Below are 18,621 nucleotides of genomic sequence, written 5' to 3'. Positions count from 1 at the left end.
AGATACAGTCTTATATGTAGGGCTTACATGGGCTGAAACGAATTTTTCAAGTGTCATTTCGTCGTCTCGAGAAATTCTAGCGCTACGTAACGTGAGGGAGAAATTTGGACTTGCTTCTGAATATACAGTTCCACTACAGTTTCCGGAGGCAGAAAAAACACCTTCCGAAAAAGTTCTGTAACTTCCCTGTTTCAGAAGAAAATGAACTCATTCCGCCGCTTTGATTTTTTGATTCCTACTTTTGCCCTTGGATTCTAAACCTCTGGTTAAACTCGCTGCCGCACTCTTTTGCCCGTTTTCTTGTTTCTTGGTTTTGCGTTTCTCAATTTTTTATTTTGCGTCGTGGTTTTGACGCCAGAATAATTAGAAAATTTGTTGATGAAGATTTTTCGTTTTCAATTGAATTTGGTGACGGAGCTTTTTGGCCAAAATGAAGAGTCAAAATGAGAACATGGTTATCCACGAAAAAGTACGATGTAAATTCATATGTTCACGTGCGGAGAAAAATGAATTCGACGGGGGTTTCAATTTGTTTGAACAGCGCGACTAGAATTCAATTATGCTGAGCATGGGTGGCAGAATTTGGAGAAAGAGATTTGTCGAAGAATCAAGTTTGACAATCAAAAATCACGGCTAAGGACAGACAAAAGATTCTCTATCTTAAAAGACAGGAGAATAGTTCTTTACAATTAGGGTCATTTATATATAAATCCCGGTTTTCCAAAAAATAAGATCAGGAAAGAAAAAAGTAGTTTGACACGTGCCGATAATAAGTTTTTTGACGTCAGCTTTCAAAGAAAAAATCAGATTTTTCAGATTGAAATCGGAATAAAAATTGTTCTTAAAGAAATTTATATTTCCGTTTTGCACAAATTAGAGCTGAGAACTTAGTCTTTGATCAAGACGCTTGATGCAAGACCCTACTGTAATGCCCTTACATAGATCGTCGCGAACAGTAATTGGTACCACTCTTTAGCTTATCTTATTGGCGCTGGCAATTAGTAATAGATTTCGGTCAACAAAAACGTAAGTCCCTTAGTAGTTACGTCTCGAGAAAAGGTTAGACTGACTTTTTTACATCCTGCCCTGTTGGATAAAAAGTCAAAAAAGAAGAATTACAAATGAGTAATGAAATGAAAGCAAGCTAAAAATCGAGAGAGAACACGATCAATGACCAGGAATTATGAGATCCTGATGCCTTACCCTAAATTTTGATCATTTTTTCATTTAAAGAAACCCTTTCGTAAAGGCTTTCGCTTGGCTTATTATAGTTTTATAGATTCTACAACCGTTACCTGTTTCTTCAACAAACAGCAATTATAACTTTCAATTAACTTAGCAAAACTATATTGAAGAGTGAGCAAAATTAGAAATCTATTATCCTCTCGACAAAGCTTCTTGTCAAGCCACAACAATAAATATTTGGCATAATTACGCTACGATAGATCATCAAATTGAAATAGCACATGTGCATTCTTGCACTCGTTCGATCTCAGAGGGCGCTCGCGAGCCGTACTTACCGTGCGTTTACTCGCGGGCCCTCGCGAGCGCCATCAAAAACGCGCAAAACACGCGTTTTCATGAGCTGTCGCGATTCACGAATCGGCCTCTCTAGCGCCTGAAAAGCGCACCGCCACGAGTGTAAGAATCATCATCCCCAAAATCGACGATCGTGAACTTTACAATTCAGTTTTTCAAATCGTAATTACTCGACACGAGTGATTCGAGCATTTTTTCTACCATCGACATTTTTTAACTGTGAGAATTGACACAAGAAGATTTGAAACAAGAATAAATTTGAATGATTTTTTGATTCACAAAAGAGATACTTCCTACTGAAATTCTCCAAGAAGACGAATAAACTTTGAAATTTATAAGGTAAGCTCAAGTTTTTTTTTTGCTTTTGAGATTTTGGCTTTAGTTTAACGGAATTTTTATTGTAGAAAGCAATTTTTTTAGTATATTTTTCAAAATAAAACTCTCAAATATTCAATATCGGAGGATATTAGCGGCTAGGGCCAATCAAAATCTGGCATTTCTCGGGTCAACCAATCAAAAACCGTTATTTTAATCATTAATTTGCCCTGATTTTTTGCCTTTGGAAGGAAGAAATTTAATCATTTTCTGCGATTACTCAATGATAATTTTTGAAAAACCTTGAAATTTTGATATAAATAGTTTATTTGCAGAAATTTGTTCAATGGAAATTATTGTTGATTCATGGTCAGACTGGCGGACTGCTCATTTTCGCTTCCAATCGTTTCCACTCCAATTTTCATGAAGCCATCATTTTGTTGCTCGTCATTTTGCGGCTCGCTTATCATCACTACTTAAAAATATAATGTTAAACCCGCGCGGCTGTAAGTCATTTTCTCGGGGATCATAATTTATCCGGGGATACTACTACGCGTCTTATAACTACCATGGTATCTACAACGTCATTTCCGATTCATGCAAACGTATCTTTTAGCCAATAAAAATAATTTTGTCATAATTTAAGAGTTTTAAATTACCTTGATCAGTATCCAGCGAATAAAACATACTCTCATCTGGCTGATTTTGAGCCAGGCTGCTTCTAGGATTCGGGCAGGGTTGAAGATTTATTCCCATCGGAAGGGACTCGTACTCGATCGCTTCGTTTTCGTAGAAATATGAGTTTGAGCGGGAGGAAGAATGGTTCAGATCCAAATCCATGCTTGTCGAAGGTCCTCCATTTTGAGCTGAAGCATCGAGAAGATCTTCTTGGACCGGTTGGTTCCAGCCTCGGGAATGGGGGTTCTCAGCATCTTTTATTTAAGGGTTAGGGTTAGGATAATCTAAATAAGCAAGAGATGAGTACCGTGTGAGTTCATTTAGTACCTGTTACAAATTCTCCATTGATATACTGTGGCAGGTCAACTTCGGTGTAAATTATATTCGGGTCCTCCATCGTTGCGTATCTAAATGAGGAGAAAGTATTCATTCGGCATTCATATTCATGAAAAACCTATTCATATTTAACGAGTTTGACTGCTATCCAAGTTCAAAATGGGAGATTGACTACCTGGTAACTATGTAATTATCATTCTCATATTCTCTTTTCTCACCTGTTCGGGTCGATATACTGCTCCTGTTCTTGTAAAAGTCCCGTATCTATCGGATGATCTTGCGCATAAATCGCCAGGAAATTCTGCCCCGGAGTGAGTTCCTGGCTTTCTTCGCCCAAGCTTAACCCATGGCCGGAATACTGGCCGAATCCGCCTTGATGATGGGATGGGGCAACGAGGGAACTGTGGGCACCTTGGGAAGCGGATTTTTTCGAGCGTTTTGGTTGCTTTTTCGGTTCTTCCTCGATCGGAGTTATGGAAATTTGGACTTCGTTGGGATTGTTTCGTGATTTCTGATTGGACGAAAATTGCCCCGGGCGCGAGGATCGGGTCCTTGAGGTGGTTGATTTTCGATCTCGTTTTCGCTTTGCGTTCTTAAATTTTCAATTGAATTAAGGGTGTCAAAACGTTAATTTAAAATTTGGATATAATTGGGAAGATGGTTTCATTAAAAAACGATGTGTAATTTCTGCTAATTGGTGTCCAAAATGAATTAAATGGATGGACTAAAATAATAAGATCTTGTCCCCAAAATACTAAAAAGTAGGACGATCGAATTCTAGACATCCACGTAGTATAACGTTATGATAAAATCCATGTTTTTCTAAAAACAAAGCGTCCGGAGTCTCGATACTCGAGTTCAAGCAAAAGAAATTGGATCGCTGAACTAACCGCCTTAGAATAATATCATCACATCCGAACTTCCGTAGCGCGATTTTCCGATTTTCCTGTATGAAACAACTTACAGGAAGACTGAGGATTATTGAAGATTTTCGATGAATTCAGCGATTTTTATCTCTATCTTGCTAACTAAACTTTATAGGTTACAACTTGTAACTTACAAGGAAACCTACCAAGGATAGAGCTCAAATAAAAGCCGCGTAGCGGCTTTTTAAGAACGAAGCCTCTAAGCGGCTTCGCCAAAACCATTATTTTAATATTAAATTGTGACCATCTAAAATGAGCATATTTTTTGAATATTTTAAGAAAATTTGCAACTCTGACTAAAAGAAATGATTAATGTGAAGTTTATTGCATATCGATTTCGGCCATTTAGACCATCTTCAGTGCAAAGAGAACGTCTTTAGATTGAGGACGAACTCATTTATCAATTTGAAGAAACAGCTAAAAAAACTTATGGGAGAGTTATTGGATTCTTTTAAAATTGCCACGTCTTGTGTAAAAAAATGTAAGGATGTTTACGCTTTTGCCGATTTTATTTTAAATTAAAATAAGCCTGGTTCATCTCAATTATTTCTCGCAATTATGTGATGTTTGCTTTTATTTTTGGTCGAAACAAGGTGCGCATCGCCAAATTAGCAAGAGTGCGAGATTACTATCAAAAATACTTTTTTTTATCGCTGAAAATCCAAAATTCAATACGTAAGAAATCATAATTTTAATTCCGTTGCGGAATGCTTACCCCTTTGGCGAGCCGCTCTTGAGCTTTGAACCTCTTCTGACGTCTCAAGTAACAACCATTCTCGAACATATTATTCGCGTCTTGGTGGAGCGTCCAGTACGATCCCTTGCCAGGCTTTTCTGCCGAGCGAGGCACTTTTACAAAACAATCGTTGAAGCTCAGGCTGTGGCGGATTGAATTTTGCCATCTAAAAACAGGTTTTACTGATTTAAATAACAACCAAGTTTCTTAGTTTTTTCATCAAAAATAACATTTTTTATATAGTTTAATCGAAAATTAGGCAATGACAGCTTATAAAAGCTACTATTTTCTTTCAAAAATGTAATTATATGCCTTATTGTATGTCTCGATATTCCGGATATGTGAATGTTCTTCTCATGAACCTCTCTGAACCCAAGATTATATCTGAATATTAGCTAAAACCCAGTATGCTTGACTGACTACATCATAAAGAAATTAATACTGATCCACTCGTAGACGAATAAGATAAGATTATGAGCTAAAAAGACAGACAAATTTGATCATAAGAGTAAAATTTCAGCAGCTGAACCACGATTTTGTTCATCCTAAGAGTTAATTTATCTAGTCATAAATTGAATCTACCAGTATTTTCAATTTTTCCTACCTCTGTTGATTTTGCCTGTAGTAGGGAAAGAGCTCAATGATCCAGTTGTAGATTTCGTTTAGCGTGAGTTGTTGTTGACCACTTTGCTGGATAGCCAAAGTTATGAGGGAAATGTACGAGTAGGGCGGCTTGGCAGCGTGGAGATTGCGACGCCCTTGCCTGAAAATGGGATTAAGGGTAGAACGCGCGATTTGACCTCGGCCGCCCTTGGATGAGCCGACGCGATCAGAAACACCACGTTTTTAAATCTCTCTCTTCCCATTTCCTTTCTTATAAAACTGCGTTTATTCTTTTACAAGCTCAAAAACAAAAACCAAAGTCAAAGCGAAAATTTGTCGCCAAAAGTGCTCGACAAATTTTCCCATTGATTTTCAACCACGTTTTCGAATGTCCAATTCTGTGGCTTTGAAAATCTCATGTTCTCCCCACTTTGCTCGGCTCTCTAGAAAATTCTGTAAATTTTCACCAAGCGCGCTAGAATTCTTATTCGGACCGTGAGTAGTAAAAACTCTTTGTTGAACATGTGTTTAATAGATTTCGCAAAATTGGCAGTGAGAAAAGATTCCGTTCCGGTGAAATTAAAATCTGTTCAATACGTTTTCGTGTACGTTTTTCGAAAAAATTTTTGAAAAAAAATTTTTTTTTTCGAAGTGAACTTTTTTGCCTTAGTCAGACCCCGGTAAACCCGGTTTCACAAGTGTGCCACTTTCTATACTCCCTGAATAATCAAACAGGAAATTAGATACAAAGGCATAAATGATGCAGAATGTAAATCTGTTTTCTTAGATTCTTTGATGAAACATAAACTGACGCGATCTCGTTCCTCTCTTTCATTTCAAATTAGGCTCAACTTGTTTCTCAATGATTCTTCCGAAGATTCTCTTGAAGAAGATTCTTCTTTAGAGAAAGATAGTTACTCGTAAGAGGAATGGACACTTTTTCAAGTTCTATTTTTTATCTAAACTTTTTGATTTTAAGCTGATAAATGACATCGATGTAAATGATTTTGTGAAGTTTATTGCAAAATATAATCGGTTTCGGCTACTTAAAGCAATCTTCCGTGCAAAGAGAACTAGAACAAGTGGAACTAAAACCCAAACGCAACTCCTTACCGTCTTGGGATTGAGGACGAACTAAATATTCCTTTCAGCAAAAAAATGACTAGAATACTATTGTTAGTCAGTTTTTTGCTCAAAGGAATAACATGGCCGAAATCGATATGCAATAAACTTCACATCAATCAAAAATTTTTGTTGTAAAAATAGCACTAAAAGCAACTTTAAAATGGTCCTTCTATTCAGTGATAATTTATCACTGATGAATTATTTTGAAAACTATCCAAGTTTTGATAAGAAAAAGTAGACACCTCTTATCACTAATTGTTCATAATAAGTTAAATTAATTGAAAATTGATGAAAATATAAAATGTATTCTGAAACTACAGTCATTATCCTCTATCTAACTAACTATCTACTGCCCATTTTGCGACAGAAACATAATTACTGTAAACGAAAAAATAATTTGCCACAAATTAATTTAGTTACCTTGGCTCTTCAACCTCTTGTGGAGAGATGTGAATGTAGGAATCATTTGAATATGCGGATTCGGGATATTCGATGTATTCGGTTGATGAATTACTTGAACCGAGAGAGTTGAGTGATTTGGAGATGGAATAATCGCCCGAGTTCTTATTTTTGAGGATGAATTACTGTAATTATTCGAAATAAGGGTACCCCATTTCGACGGCAGAATGATAGAGTTTCGGCGTTCAATTTTGCTCTCAAAGAGTGATGAGCCAATCAAAAACCAGTATTTTTCATTTCAGCGAATCAAGAGGTAGTATTTCCATATCGATAAAAAATATCCTCATCCCTTTCCTGACTCTCCTCTTGAAGAAATTCCAAGCTCTGTTGATTCCCAGTTTCCGGATAGTCGAAATGAATATCTCCCTGTTTCACTCTTCCTTCGTTGTAAATCTCTTCCAGCGTCTAAATCTCTCATGCTCAAAAAGCTCATAATTACAGTTATTCTGTTACCGTTCCGCTCGGGTGGGGCAAGTACTGATTCGAAGAGGAGGATGATGAGGGGTTTGAATCGTCGAAAGAAGCGTTGACTGTACTCATAACCAATATTTATACAAGCAACTTGTATAAATCAATATTTGCTTCAATCAAATATTTGCTTACAGAAAAGGGAGGGGAAAAGGAGCGAGTCTGTCTTTCTATTTACTCTTTCTGGAAAGAACAAGCTGGGTACTAGGCTAAGAAGCGAGGAGGTGGCGTTATAGGCGGAAATAGGGCGCCAGAACTCGCCCCGGGCCAGGATTGTGAGCAGGGACTTCACATGAAGGTGAGAGGTTGAGTTTCGAGTCTCTAGCCGAGACCGGAGAAGGTGATTAATAGCGAGGGAAGTTCCCTCTCAAGCCCTGGCACAAATCACTTGGGCAAACAAAGATCTGAGGAACAAGGTCGATCCCGTGAAATTGATACATCTTCTCTTTTTGTGAAGAAATTTCGGTCAATTCTAGACGTTATAATGTGTCATTAAACCCTGTTGAAATCATGATGTCTACATATTGTCCCCCAAGAGATCTAGTTTCTATACAAGTTTAGAAAAAATTATTGATTGGGTGGACATGATGTTATTTCTGTTTATAGAACTAATATCAAAAAGAAAACATCGCTAGAAATTACGTTCTCTAAAAACAATCGGTCTTGTTTAACAATCCAATTTGTTTTTCGCTCAATTAAAACTCGGTCGAGCCACGTAATTACGAGCAAACGCTTTTAATTTCTTTCTCGGGCGAGTATTTTGCCGATGATGTTTCACAGGCTAAGCGCGGAAGTAGCGAACAAGAAAGGCGGAACTCGGCAGAAGAAGCATTAGAATACTTTGTTCAATCCTTCAAGATGGTCGGACACAAGATGGTCGAACGCAGTAATCGCTCATGATGACAATCTTTCTTTTTAGAACATAGCTTCCTCTTATCCTTTATACCGTGGAATCAATTCCTTATTTTGACCCATTTTTTAGGAAAAAAAGAAGAGTTTTCTTTCGAAAAGCGTAAAATTAATTTTGACACTAGTTATGTGTACAAGTTCAAAGTTCTGCCACTCTACTAAAAAGCCCGGCTTAGGTGGTTTCCTCTTTGTGGTCCCATGACCAGGCACAACGACCGTGAAGTTGCGATCGAGCTGACCAGAGCTGAATTGGATTAGAGGCCCCGACTCGGTGTAAATTCCGGCGAGATTATGAAGCGAGGCCATTATGGCTCGGGAAGAATTAGGGGATTAACTGATAGCGTCGTAATAATGTGTCTTATCACTTTTGCCGCAGCGGGGGATCAGGGGCACCGTCTCTGATTTTTGTTTATGCATATTTTTTATGAGAATTAGGGCAGCTTAGAAAGTCTCTTTTATGGATTATCTGCGCTCGGCTTTTTTGGATAATATTTTTTTTGCTCTTGGATTGATCACATTTCAATAAAACCAAAAAACATTGAAATTGTTTTCGGTCACATCATGGAACCGATTAAAACACGCCAAAGTTAAGTTACCTTCGCGGTCCCTGTAATCGCCCATTCAACAATGCTCTGGGAATGTAAGGAATAAATAATGACATCGAAATTGGCGCGTGTTTATAAAATGAACATAGAACACGTCCATCGCGAATCGAAAATTGCCTCGTTTTGCTAATTTATTTCATAATTATTTTACTTTTCAGGAATCCAAACAAAAGAAACGATAGCGAACGATGAAGTGGAAAAGCTTCGTGCTGGGCGGAGTTCTAGCAAGTTCAAATGCAGAAAATCATGAAAGTCCGCTGAAAATATGCGACACGAGAGACGACCTGATTGCATTGGACAGTAATGGCGATTCCTGCAGATTCAGAATCAGGCCTGAATCGAGGGACGACTTGCAGAGAATCAGATTACGGTAAGAAAATTGAGAGCAATTTCCTTCAAATTTCGGGTCGAAGAGGAAATACCTGAAATCTCCGGAGACATTGCCGGAAATTCAGGTCTTCGAATTGTTTATTTCTGTTATATTGAAATTTTAAAAGTCAAAATCATCACATTTTTTTCACCTTCTTTGGAAAATTTTTACACCAGGTCAACTCTCGTTTTTTTTTAAATCTTTATTAAGACTTTTCGAAACCTCATCTTATGGTTCCTGCGATTCCCTGGACAAAATCTACCTCCAAACCGACTCCACCCGCTATGGCCCCTACTGCGTTGGTCCTGCAGATCGACCAAAACGAAGAAAAAGAAGATCTGTAGACAACAATCTCATTCTCAGCTCTTATTCCCCCAACTACGCGCCAGATGAAGCATCGGATGTGATGCAAGCGGCGAAAGAAGACGTGGTAAGCGCGATGGCCCAGCAACTGATCGCGGAAAACACGGAGCTAGAATTGAGCGAAGAAGAAATGGAAGAAGTCGATGGAATCTTCGCGAGCGACGCGATGGATGTTATTTACGTCACAGCTCCTGGCGGGTACAAATTTCGCTTCAAATTCAACTTCGAATGGGAATTGATCGAAATGCCAGGAAATGGGACCTTCACAGAAGTGGATGGAATCTACTACCCGGGACAGTCGGCCACTCACGATGTCTGGGGCATTCCTTTACAATTCGACGCGGTTTGCGATGTTAGCCAGTTTAGACCGCAGTCTGAAGCCATTTTCAATGACCAAGTGGAGAATGCGCAAGGAACGGATGGAAAACATCTAAATAAAAACCGCTCTTTAAAAGGCAATAGAAGGTCAAGAGAGTTTCTCTAGGATATGTTCTCCTCACGTGCTCAAAATCACTATCGCGATCTCTAATTTAAATATTTCTCCCCCATACCACCGCGGCATATTGATAATTTTTCACTCTCTCAGCAAATTCTAAATTCTTGAGAGCAAATTCGTACATAACATTCATTTCTATCCGTTTTAAAAGATTCCGACTACGCATCTAAATTCTTCACCATGCTCGTCAAATCAATCGAAGCCTTCAACAACAAATTCGACGACTACGGCGAGTACTGCAGTCCGGGAAGCGTTCAAGTTCCTTGCGAGTTTTTGCGATACGGACAGGGAGAAGGAATCGAAGACGTCGTTGGTAAATTGAGGACGCTGATTGACCATATTGTCGGCGGATGTGTTGATGGATTCGGACACCAATGGATTCAAACTGTCGATGCTCTTGTAATTTCTCTGGGCCTCCACGTGCCCGACTTCATTATTCCTGAGATCCCGGTCTACACGACGACCACTACTACCACAGCAGCAACAAAGACAGGAACCAAGCCTCCGAAGACAACTACAACTCCCGAGTCGCTGCAGCCGAGCCCTACTTCTCCAACAACTCAAGTGATGGAAACCACTAAAGAGTCGGAAACTGTCCCATCTGTTACAGATGATTTTGTCGAGGTGAGTCTATTTTCTGCAAACCAACGAATATCGTTAGAGATAAGACGAATTATCGAAAAGCCGTCCAGACATTTTTAGACAGACACTTGCGGTTGCAATAATATACCAACGTTTATTCATCCAATTTTTCGATTCTAGTCAGATGCGACTCACAAAAAACATTCGTCATATTCAACACTTTTTTAAGCCAACTGTTGTTCCAACTATCGATGCAACGACAGAAGAGGATACAACAACATTGACGACGACTGTTGCATTCGAAACAACAACATTTCCAGAGTGGAAAATGACAACTAGAACAACAGCAATGGAATCAACAACAGCCGCGACGACGCCAGCACTAACAACAACTACTGCAACAACAACGACAACGACAACGACTACGACAACGACAACAACAACAATGGAACCAACAACTACTGCAACAACAACAATGGAACCAACAACTACTGCAACAACAACAGCATCAACGACAACAGCAGAAAGCCTGGAAGAAGTGACAGAAGTAATGGTCGACCCAGTCAAACTCGCAAACTTCCCAAAACGATGCCCACCCAGTTGGAAGAGGCTCCCTCCAAAACCACTCAACGACTTCCACGATGATGGACTCCACGGTGCACAAAAAGACTTGTGCGATCTCAAGTATCTTGGTTAGTTTCTTATTTTTCTAAAAGTTTCCAAAAACAAGCCGCAAATAATCATTTTTAACCCTTTTTGAAGGCGCCTGCTCGGTTGGCCGATTTGACCGAATGATTTCAACTCACTGTCAACGTGTTCCATTGATCCAGAATTTTGCGAACTTGGCGAACGAATTCGTCCGCCTGTCGCTCCACGGCGATGGCGATAGAAGCTGTTTATACCGTGTCAACGCTGTGCGCTGCGACCTGCTGGATTTTACGACTGCGCGAAACCCACAAGCATTCATCGCCAAATTCCAAGTTTTGGCCAACGAAGTAAGTTTGACACTCAAATTTTCGCCACCTACTCCGTTTTTTTATTACATAATTTGTGAATTTACCCTGAATGGAAAAAAAACACGATGCCTGGTGTATCGTGTACCCCAAAGAAACGTCGTGAGTGAATCTTAGGTTAAAAATCAATCACTCAACATGTTGCTAAAACAGAAGCGAGACGGAAAAAGTACCGGTCAATAAATATTTGAAGACTATACAATCCAGCGCAGTAGCTTATTTTTGAAATTATTTTGGATGGATCATATTCATTTTTATATAGAAATACCCTCGTATGACTATCAAAATATTGCTGACGTAATATTATTACGATTTTAAAAAGAGTTACATAAAATTATCGTGTTCTCAGGGAAACATAAGCCAGAATATCACTTTATGAATATGTTGGTAAAGAAACAAAGGCGGGTAATTTTCATTACAAGATGAAAGGGAAGATTGTACCGGTCGGACAATATTTGAAGAATATACAGTCCAGCGTAGATAGTTATTTTGAATCAAGGAGCGATCGTTTTCATGTTTAAAAAAGAAAAATTACTCAGGCGTCATCATTTTGTTCGTTAAAAATTGTTTTTCTCTTAATGACAAGCTTTTTGTTACAGCTAATTGATAAGTTGTAAAGTACTACTTTTAGGTTTTCTTCCAATGCGGCAAACCAGCTTATCGAGAACGCCATCTGCACATAATCGAAGACCTTCTTACCCTCGCTTCGGATTCCTGCACAACCGAGCCGCCAACAACAACCACTACCACAACGACAACGACAACGACAACTACTGCCACGACAACAGCGTCAACAACGACAACCGACCCATGGGAAGACTACGAGTTCACCTCCACAACGGGCACAACAACGTCGCAAACAACAACTACATCGACGGAAGAAGAAACGACTGTTGTATTCGAAGCAACGTCGTTTCCAGAGTGGAAATTTCAGGAAGAAGAGCAGAAGCTCCAGCTGGTCTTGGGAATGGGACATGAGCGGGACAACATGGGCTCGACAACAGCTCCAACAACTGAATATAGAACTACTTCAGGCAACGGTCTAAAATTCTCGAATTTCTTAGTAAAGATTTTTGTAGTTCAACCTTTTAATATCGGTGGGTTTTTGTGAACGCCAAGTTATGTAACAAAAAACAATTCTCCCGCTTGAGCTCCTATAATTACCATCAACCGCGAACTAAGAAATCCCCGGTTAGAAATCATCGTTCAAACAAAACAGGAAACTCTAATTATTGACCGTTCAAACAGGCACTACCGAAGCGGCAACTACTCATCTTGAAACTACAAGTTCAACTACCACGACAACAACAACCACGACAACGACGACAACGACAGAAGTGACGACGCAAAAGTTCGTGTTTGACTTGAGACGAGAGCAAATGCCGGACTATAGAAAGATCTTCGTGGGAGGAGGTGAGTTTTAAAGACAAAAAGAGTAGCTTAGATCATAGAAAATAACTTTGAGAAAGAAAATTTCTTGTTACAAATTTTGTTACTCGCTGCGGAATCGACTATTTGTCAAAATTAAATAAATCACAAATGCCCGGTCACGCTTCTTGAGCGCTAGAATTATGCGAATTCGGGCATTTTCAATGTTCTTTCTAGGAGAATGCGCCACAAGCGCGTATGGCTACCAAGCGACAGCGATCTTCCACGCTCGATCCTACAACGTTCTTGACATGGAAACTGCCCGAGGCGCGTTTGCCGTTTTAGCCGCTCAAATCGGACATCTTGGTCAGCAACTGGAACGAGGCCAACCCGCGTGCGACTTGAAAAAAGCGGGGCGAGTGCCTTGTGAACTTTTAGATTTGGCAAAAGACGAAGAGGGTTGCCAGGTTGCCCAGAGATTGGTCCGAGTGTTGGTTTTTATTTCTGAGAGGTATCTACCCAGTACTTTAAATCCGATAATGAATGTTCACCGAACTTTATTAGAAACCATAAGTATGGTTTAAATTTTCTTAATTGGATTTTCTTATCAGAGCGACAAATGAATAAAAAATAAGAATCTGGCAACACTATTGGTTTTCATATCCGTCGATAATACAAAAAAATTTTAGTTGTAACGATGCTTGGCTTGAAAAATACTCAGCTTACGTGCACGAGCTCGAATACGCATCCCAACCGGCGGACGGCAGCGAATGCCCTCTTCTTGGAGACCTACTTGAGCGCCACGAAATCAGAGACATGAACCAGCAACATGAGGAGGAGTTTGACAGATCTATCCAGGTTTGCTCTATCTTTCCACGGTAGGTGATGCAACTGAAATTTCAGGAGACGCTGAGGGAAGCGAAGAGGATAGGAAACGAGCAACGAAACAAGTACAGGTCGATTCTTTCCCAACAACGCGAAGCTATTCGAAAACAAAAAGCAACAGGTTAAAATTTTAACCCGTTAGGACAAAACTGACCGAATTTTTAGCGAAACAAATGCGCGAACAAAAGTCAAAAGACCGAAGAAAACTGCGATTCGAAGCTCGAGTCCGATCACGACTTGAAAAACGACGCGAAGTATTTATCACCCCTTTTCCTCTTTTTCTCAAGATCATTCTTTGTAACTCATTTTGCAGGCTGCTGAAAGAAGATTAGAAGAAGCGAAGATGCTGGTCGATCGGGAAATGCAGGAGCTTCAGCGGGTTGAAATGGCCGTTGAAAATTCTGAAACTGGCGCAGATGTCACGATGCTTTTTGGTATTTTATCCATTTTCCTTGATTTCTGACCAATTTCGCTTCAAATTTTACTTTTTTCTAGATACAAGTGAAGACATTTTCATCGAAGAACCGGAAGAATCAGAAGATTACGAGCTCAACGAAGAATTCACGCGCGAAATTCAAAATCTCTTCTTCGGCGAGACCCTCTCCCAATCCTCCATCTCTATATGCCCTCTTCCGGGCATCGAGCGCGCTGAGGAGTTAACTAGCCATGCGCTGCAGAAAATCGCGTTTTTGAAAAAGTTTAATGATTTGCATAGGATTAGGCTTTTGGGAAGGGTTGAGAGTCGATTCGAGGGATTATTGAAATATGTCTTCTCCTCGAATTTACAGTGCGAGGAGATTAAAGTCGACTGTAACTCACTTTGTAAGTACATATGTTGATTTATGAATCGGCCAATCAGAATCGAGTATTCTTTCTATAAGCCAACCAAAAGCCAGTTAACTTTTCATTCGCTTATCAGCTGCCTATTTCTTTGTGTGATCGAATGAGAAACATTTATCTTCTATTTTTCAGCTGCAATCTTTGGCCGAGGAAATGTAGACGACATCGACGAACTGCTTGAATACGCCACGGAACTCGTAGCGGACATCGAGCAATCTTGCCCAAGCTTTTCATTTAGCGAATTTTACGTCACCATAGATGGACGAGTCGATAAATTTTTCTAAAAACGAAAATTTTTTCCTGCAAAAAATTTTCTTCCAACAATAGTTTTCAAAGATCGCTCTTGAAATTAACCAGCATTGGAAATTATTCGCTCTAAATATAGCTCGCTTTAAGTTCTTCAGTTCATTGAAATGAAGACTTTTTTAACAATAATCTACCATTCATCAATGTTCTAGTTGATGATTTGCTTCATAATTTTGTAAATACTGTATATAACGGAATAGCTCCTGTAAATAAGCGAACAGAAGAGAACTCTCTTCTATCAAACCCAAATAATATTAGCCAAAAAGCAATAGTTTCACTTTAAACACACAAAATTGAATATTGCATTGTATTTTTTTGTAAATAATTCTCCCCGAAAACAACGCTCAAGCAAAATAAATGCTCAAAGACACCAACAACAATCCGAAATTGAAAATGATCGACGATGGAATCTGAAACGAAACAGAGGAAGATCGAAATTCGACAAAGAATGAAAACTCATTTACTTGCACATTTACATGAACTCCTTATTTTCCTGCTGCTAGAATAAAAAGTCTATAATAATTAAAAAAAATCGGTTTGTTTCTTAATTTAATAATCTTCTTTCCACGCAATTAAAAGAACGATAAGAACGAGAGAGAGCCTTAAGAATCTTTGAAAAAGTAAAATAGATCAAATAAGCTTATCGGAACTCAGCTAAGGGCGGGCACCAAAATATCATATTCGATTAAGCGGATAAGGTGATTTGAAAAATAAAGTTTTCAAAAAGTTAACTGGCGAAATCAAATAAAAAAAAACTACGCGATCAAATAAAAAAATAAGGAGCGGCCTCTTTGATTCGCGTGGAATTAATAACCCTAGCACCGTTGATATTCCTTATTACATTTTTACGCTTCTCCATCTTTGACTCAAAATTTCATTCAAAATATGGAGGGAGAGGTAAAATGATTAACACTATGATTTGATAAATTGAAGCTCAAGAAAAACGTATTTTTGGTAAATGCATGTTTCGTTTAGAAAAACTCAGGCATAAAAAAGTGTAACAAGATGTTTCAACAATGTCCCGCAGTTCGATTTCAGATAACAGGCCCTTGCGGAAAACGCAGATTGATCGTAATTCAAACAAATTTGATGAGGCGATTCGTAGAACATCGAATTGACCCAACGTGATGACCAAGAACGTTTTTTTTTTTTGAAACCATAAAATTTCTTTTTGCTTGAAAAAATATTGCTTTTTTAATAGAGGGTTAAGGTGATAAGTTTGTTTATGTTTTACCAACATATATTAAGGCTAGCCAGAAAAACTTTTAAAAATTTAAACACACTCGAGTGAATAAATACTGTAAGGGTCACAAGAAACTGACCCATCTGCATCAAAAGAAAAAGAGGGAGTCGCGAAGGATTATCTTTTGGATTATCACGAACTCCCTCATTCGAATTTCTCAGCAGCGCGCTTATCAGAACGCGATATCAATTATAGAATAAAGATAGTTTAATTCTACCGCTATCACATCAAAAGAAGTAAAGAACCCGCGATGCCAAAAAGAAGAATCAGTAGCTGTCCTCTAAACGGGGTTCACTATTTTCCGAAAAGAAATCAAAATCAAGAAATAGGTAAGCAAAAAAGCCTTTTTTAAGGGGGTGGTGGTCAAGAACTAGGATTTTTTCAACCTAAAAAACTCAATTTTTTCGAATAAAGATTTTTTCGTTCTCAACCTTAACAAGTTAAAAAAGGTTCAAATTGTGTTGAAGGCTCAGTTTTAGAAAAAAAAACAAGGAAAAAACGACGTAATCGCGATTTTAGCTATTTTTTAGTCGACATTTTCCGATTTTTGATCATTTTTGGCCTTTTTTGGCAGATTTGCCTGCAGCGTGATTTTGATGCTAGAAATAGATTGTTCGAGAAAAAAAATATGTTATTTCATTGAACAGCTGTAAGTTTAAGCCGAAAATAATCATTTCATAATTCTTGACCACCATCCCCTAGAAGAATAGACATCGTTAATTTATTTTCTTCAACGTAAGACTCTACCAAAATAACACAGTCAAATGGAGATAATTAAAGAACACTTAGTAAAACAGAGTTGTTTAAGATAACGCTACTAGCAAAAAAGCGTCAATGCTTGAATTAAATCGCCAAATCCGCTCTGTACGCCCTTAACTTCTCAAGGAAGCATGTCTATCCTTTTCAATTAAGATATTTTAACATTGGAAAGCTCCTCCCAGCCTGCTGCGAAGCGACTAAAGGAAAAAGTGCCGCCACTCAATCTATTCTTATTGCGAGATTGGAAAGTTAAATGAAAATAAAGGGTTCCGGATTTAGAAGATGAATTAGAAGCAGTTCCGAATTTGAGTTCAAGTGGTTGGGAACTTGAAAAAGATTCAATCAGCGATGATTCAATGCAAGTTGTGTGAGGGCTTTTTCTACGATCCGATTCAATTGGCTGATCATAAATGCAGGAAACGGACATTTTTTATCAAAAAAAAAAAAGTTCTAAATTTCGCAAGCTGATAATTTCCAGCTTTAATATTCTTTCAGAACTGTTCTGACCAAAATCCCAAGTCCTTATATAAAATCCTAGATGCTTGTCTGCACTATACTTTTATCCATCAAGTCGCTGAGGGCTTCGACTTTTAGAAAGACTCTAAAAATAAGCGCAAGGTCAATCCAAGACTATCTTGCGGCTTGTTTCGTTTAAATTAAGTTCAGTTTTGCGAGTTTTTAAACCACTGCAACGTTTTTCTTTGCACCTGGATTATCAGGATGCAACTTTTTTTTTATAAAAAATTTTCACCTAGCAAATCATAATCAAATATTTCAATTGTTTCCGAGTGATGGCGCTGTTGCTCAGCAACTTCATCTCTGATTGGCTGGAAGATAACTCTTTCATTCTACAAGCCAATCAAATTTCAGCTCATAATCAAACAGCGCCATCTTCTGAAAAAAATGAGTTATAAAAATGAAACCGTTGAAAAGCTGCTTGGTTGCGAAAAAGTACAAATGCAAGTTGTGCGAGAGAGAATTTTCTTCCGCTGCGAATTTGGCTAGTCATGACAGGAAACGGTCTGAGTTGATTAATGCTGACAGACAGCAGCTTAGTTGTTTTCTGATTAATTTGATTTACAAGTAGATTGATGGTTCAAAAAGGGTCACGTTGAACAAGAGACTGTTGTTGTTCGTACAAATAAAATTGAATCTTGCCAGGTTTCAAGTTGAAAGTGCAATTATCACATTATTTTTTAATTATTTTTATCGATCAAATTAACTTACAGATCATTCGACAGGTGGCATCGACAACAGAAAAGGGATAAACACTTCGAAGGCATGGCCTTCAAAAATGGTGACATCAGATCAACGGCAAAAGAAATAAGCGACAAGAAAACGAAATCAGAGAAAAGCTCAAAATCATGGATCACGATCGAGGTCTTATCTAATCTGGAACGGATAAACGATTTTTTCTAACATTTTTCAGAGGGTGGCGCTGTTTGAGGCTGAATTTGAATTTGATTGGCTTGTTTATTGAAAGATTTATCTTCTAGCCAATAAGAGACGAACTCGCTTAACAACAGCGCCACCACTCGGAAACATTTAAAATGGTTGATTTTAATTCGCTAGAGACAATTTTTAGCAGAAAGATCAAATTTTTTCTGAAAAATCTATTTAATCGGCTCACCTTACTGTCAGATAACTGCGATGAGTAAGCTTCTGTTTGTGGTTGACAAAAGAAGAAAGTTCTAATA

The 18,621-nt window shown here is 38.5% G+C and overlaps 3 protein-coding genes across 4 annotated transcripts; 2 read left to right on the top strand and 1 right to left on the bottom strand.

The window, feature by feature from the left end:
• The first annotated feature begins 1,678 nt into the window (after positions 1 to 1,678).
• LOC145697650 (uncharacterized) lies at positions 1,679 to 9,916 on the top strand. Its single transcript, XM_081774867.1, has 3 exons — positions 1,679 to 1,878; positions 8,858 to 9,069; positions 9,280 to 9,916. Exons 2-3 carry the CDS (start codon positions 8,888 to 8,890, stop codon positions 9,914 to 9,916), a joined length of 819 nt encoding a protein of 272 aa, XP_081630993.1. The 5' UTR covers positions 1,679 to 1,878; positions 8,858 to 8,887.
• LOC145696868 (uncharacterized) lies at positions 2,179 to 7,385 on the bottom strand. 2 transcript variants are annotated; one of them, XM_081773972.1, is made up of 9 exons: positions 7,171 to 7,385; positions 7,014 to 7,122; positions 6,679 to 6,823; positions 5,135 to 5,293; positions 4,510 to 4,696; positions 3,087 to 3,460; positions 2,860 to 2,939; positions 2,514 to 2,786; positions 2,179 to 2,326 (listed from the first exon to the last, which is right to left on the bottom strand). In XM_081773972.1, the coding sequence occupies exons 1-9, from the start codon at positions 7,255 to 7,257 to the stop codon at positions 2,208 to 2,210; spliced, it is 1,533 nt and encodes a 510-aa protein (XP_081630098.1). In that variant the 5' UTR covers positions 7,258 to 7,385; the 3' UTR covers positions 2,179 to 2,207. The 2 variants fall into 2 exon arrangements, with proteins under 2 accessions (XP_081630098.1, XP_081630097.1); XM_081773971.1 differs by having other exon boundaries at positions 2,179 to 2,329; positions 7,171 to 7,384.
• A 166-nt stretch (positions 9,917 to 10,082) lies between the features above and the next one.
• LOC145698739 (uncharacterized) lies at positions 10,083 to 15,454 on the top strand. The gene is made up of 12 exons (XM_081775955.1): positions 10,083 to 10,552; positions 10,740 to 11,202; positions 11,273 to 11,505; positions 12,155 to 12,557; positions 12,772 to 12,936; positions 13,129 to 13,402; positions 13,581 to 13,749; positions 13,795 to 13,897; positions 13,942 to 14,030; positions 14,090 to 14,210; positions 14,272 to 14,598; positions 14,749 to 15,454. The coding sequence occupies exons 1-12, from the start codon at positions 10,109 to 10,111 to the stop codon at positions 14,898 to 14,900; spliced, it is 2,943 nt and encodes a 980-aa protein (XP_081632081.1). The 5' UTR covers positions 10,083 to 10,108; the 3' UTR covers positions 14,901 to 15,454.
• Positions 15,455 to 18,621: the final 3,167 nt, after the last annotated feature.

Source organism: Oikopleura dioica, chromosome 2 (assembly GCF_907165135.1).
Source record: "Oikopleura dioica chromosome 2, OKI2018_I68_1.0, whole genome shotgun sequence".
Classification (NCBI taxonomy): Eukaryota; Metazoa; Chordata; class Appendicularia; order Copelata; family Oikopleuridae; genus Oikopleura; species Oikopleura dioica.
Note: the sequence above shows the minus strand (reverse complement) of the source record. Positions and strands in the feature narration are given on the sequence as shown.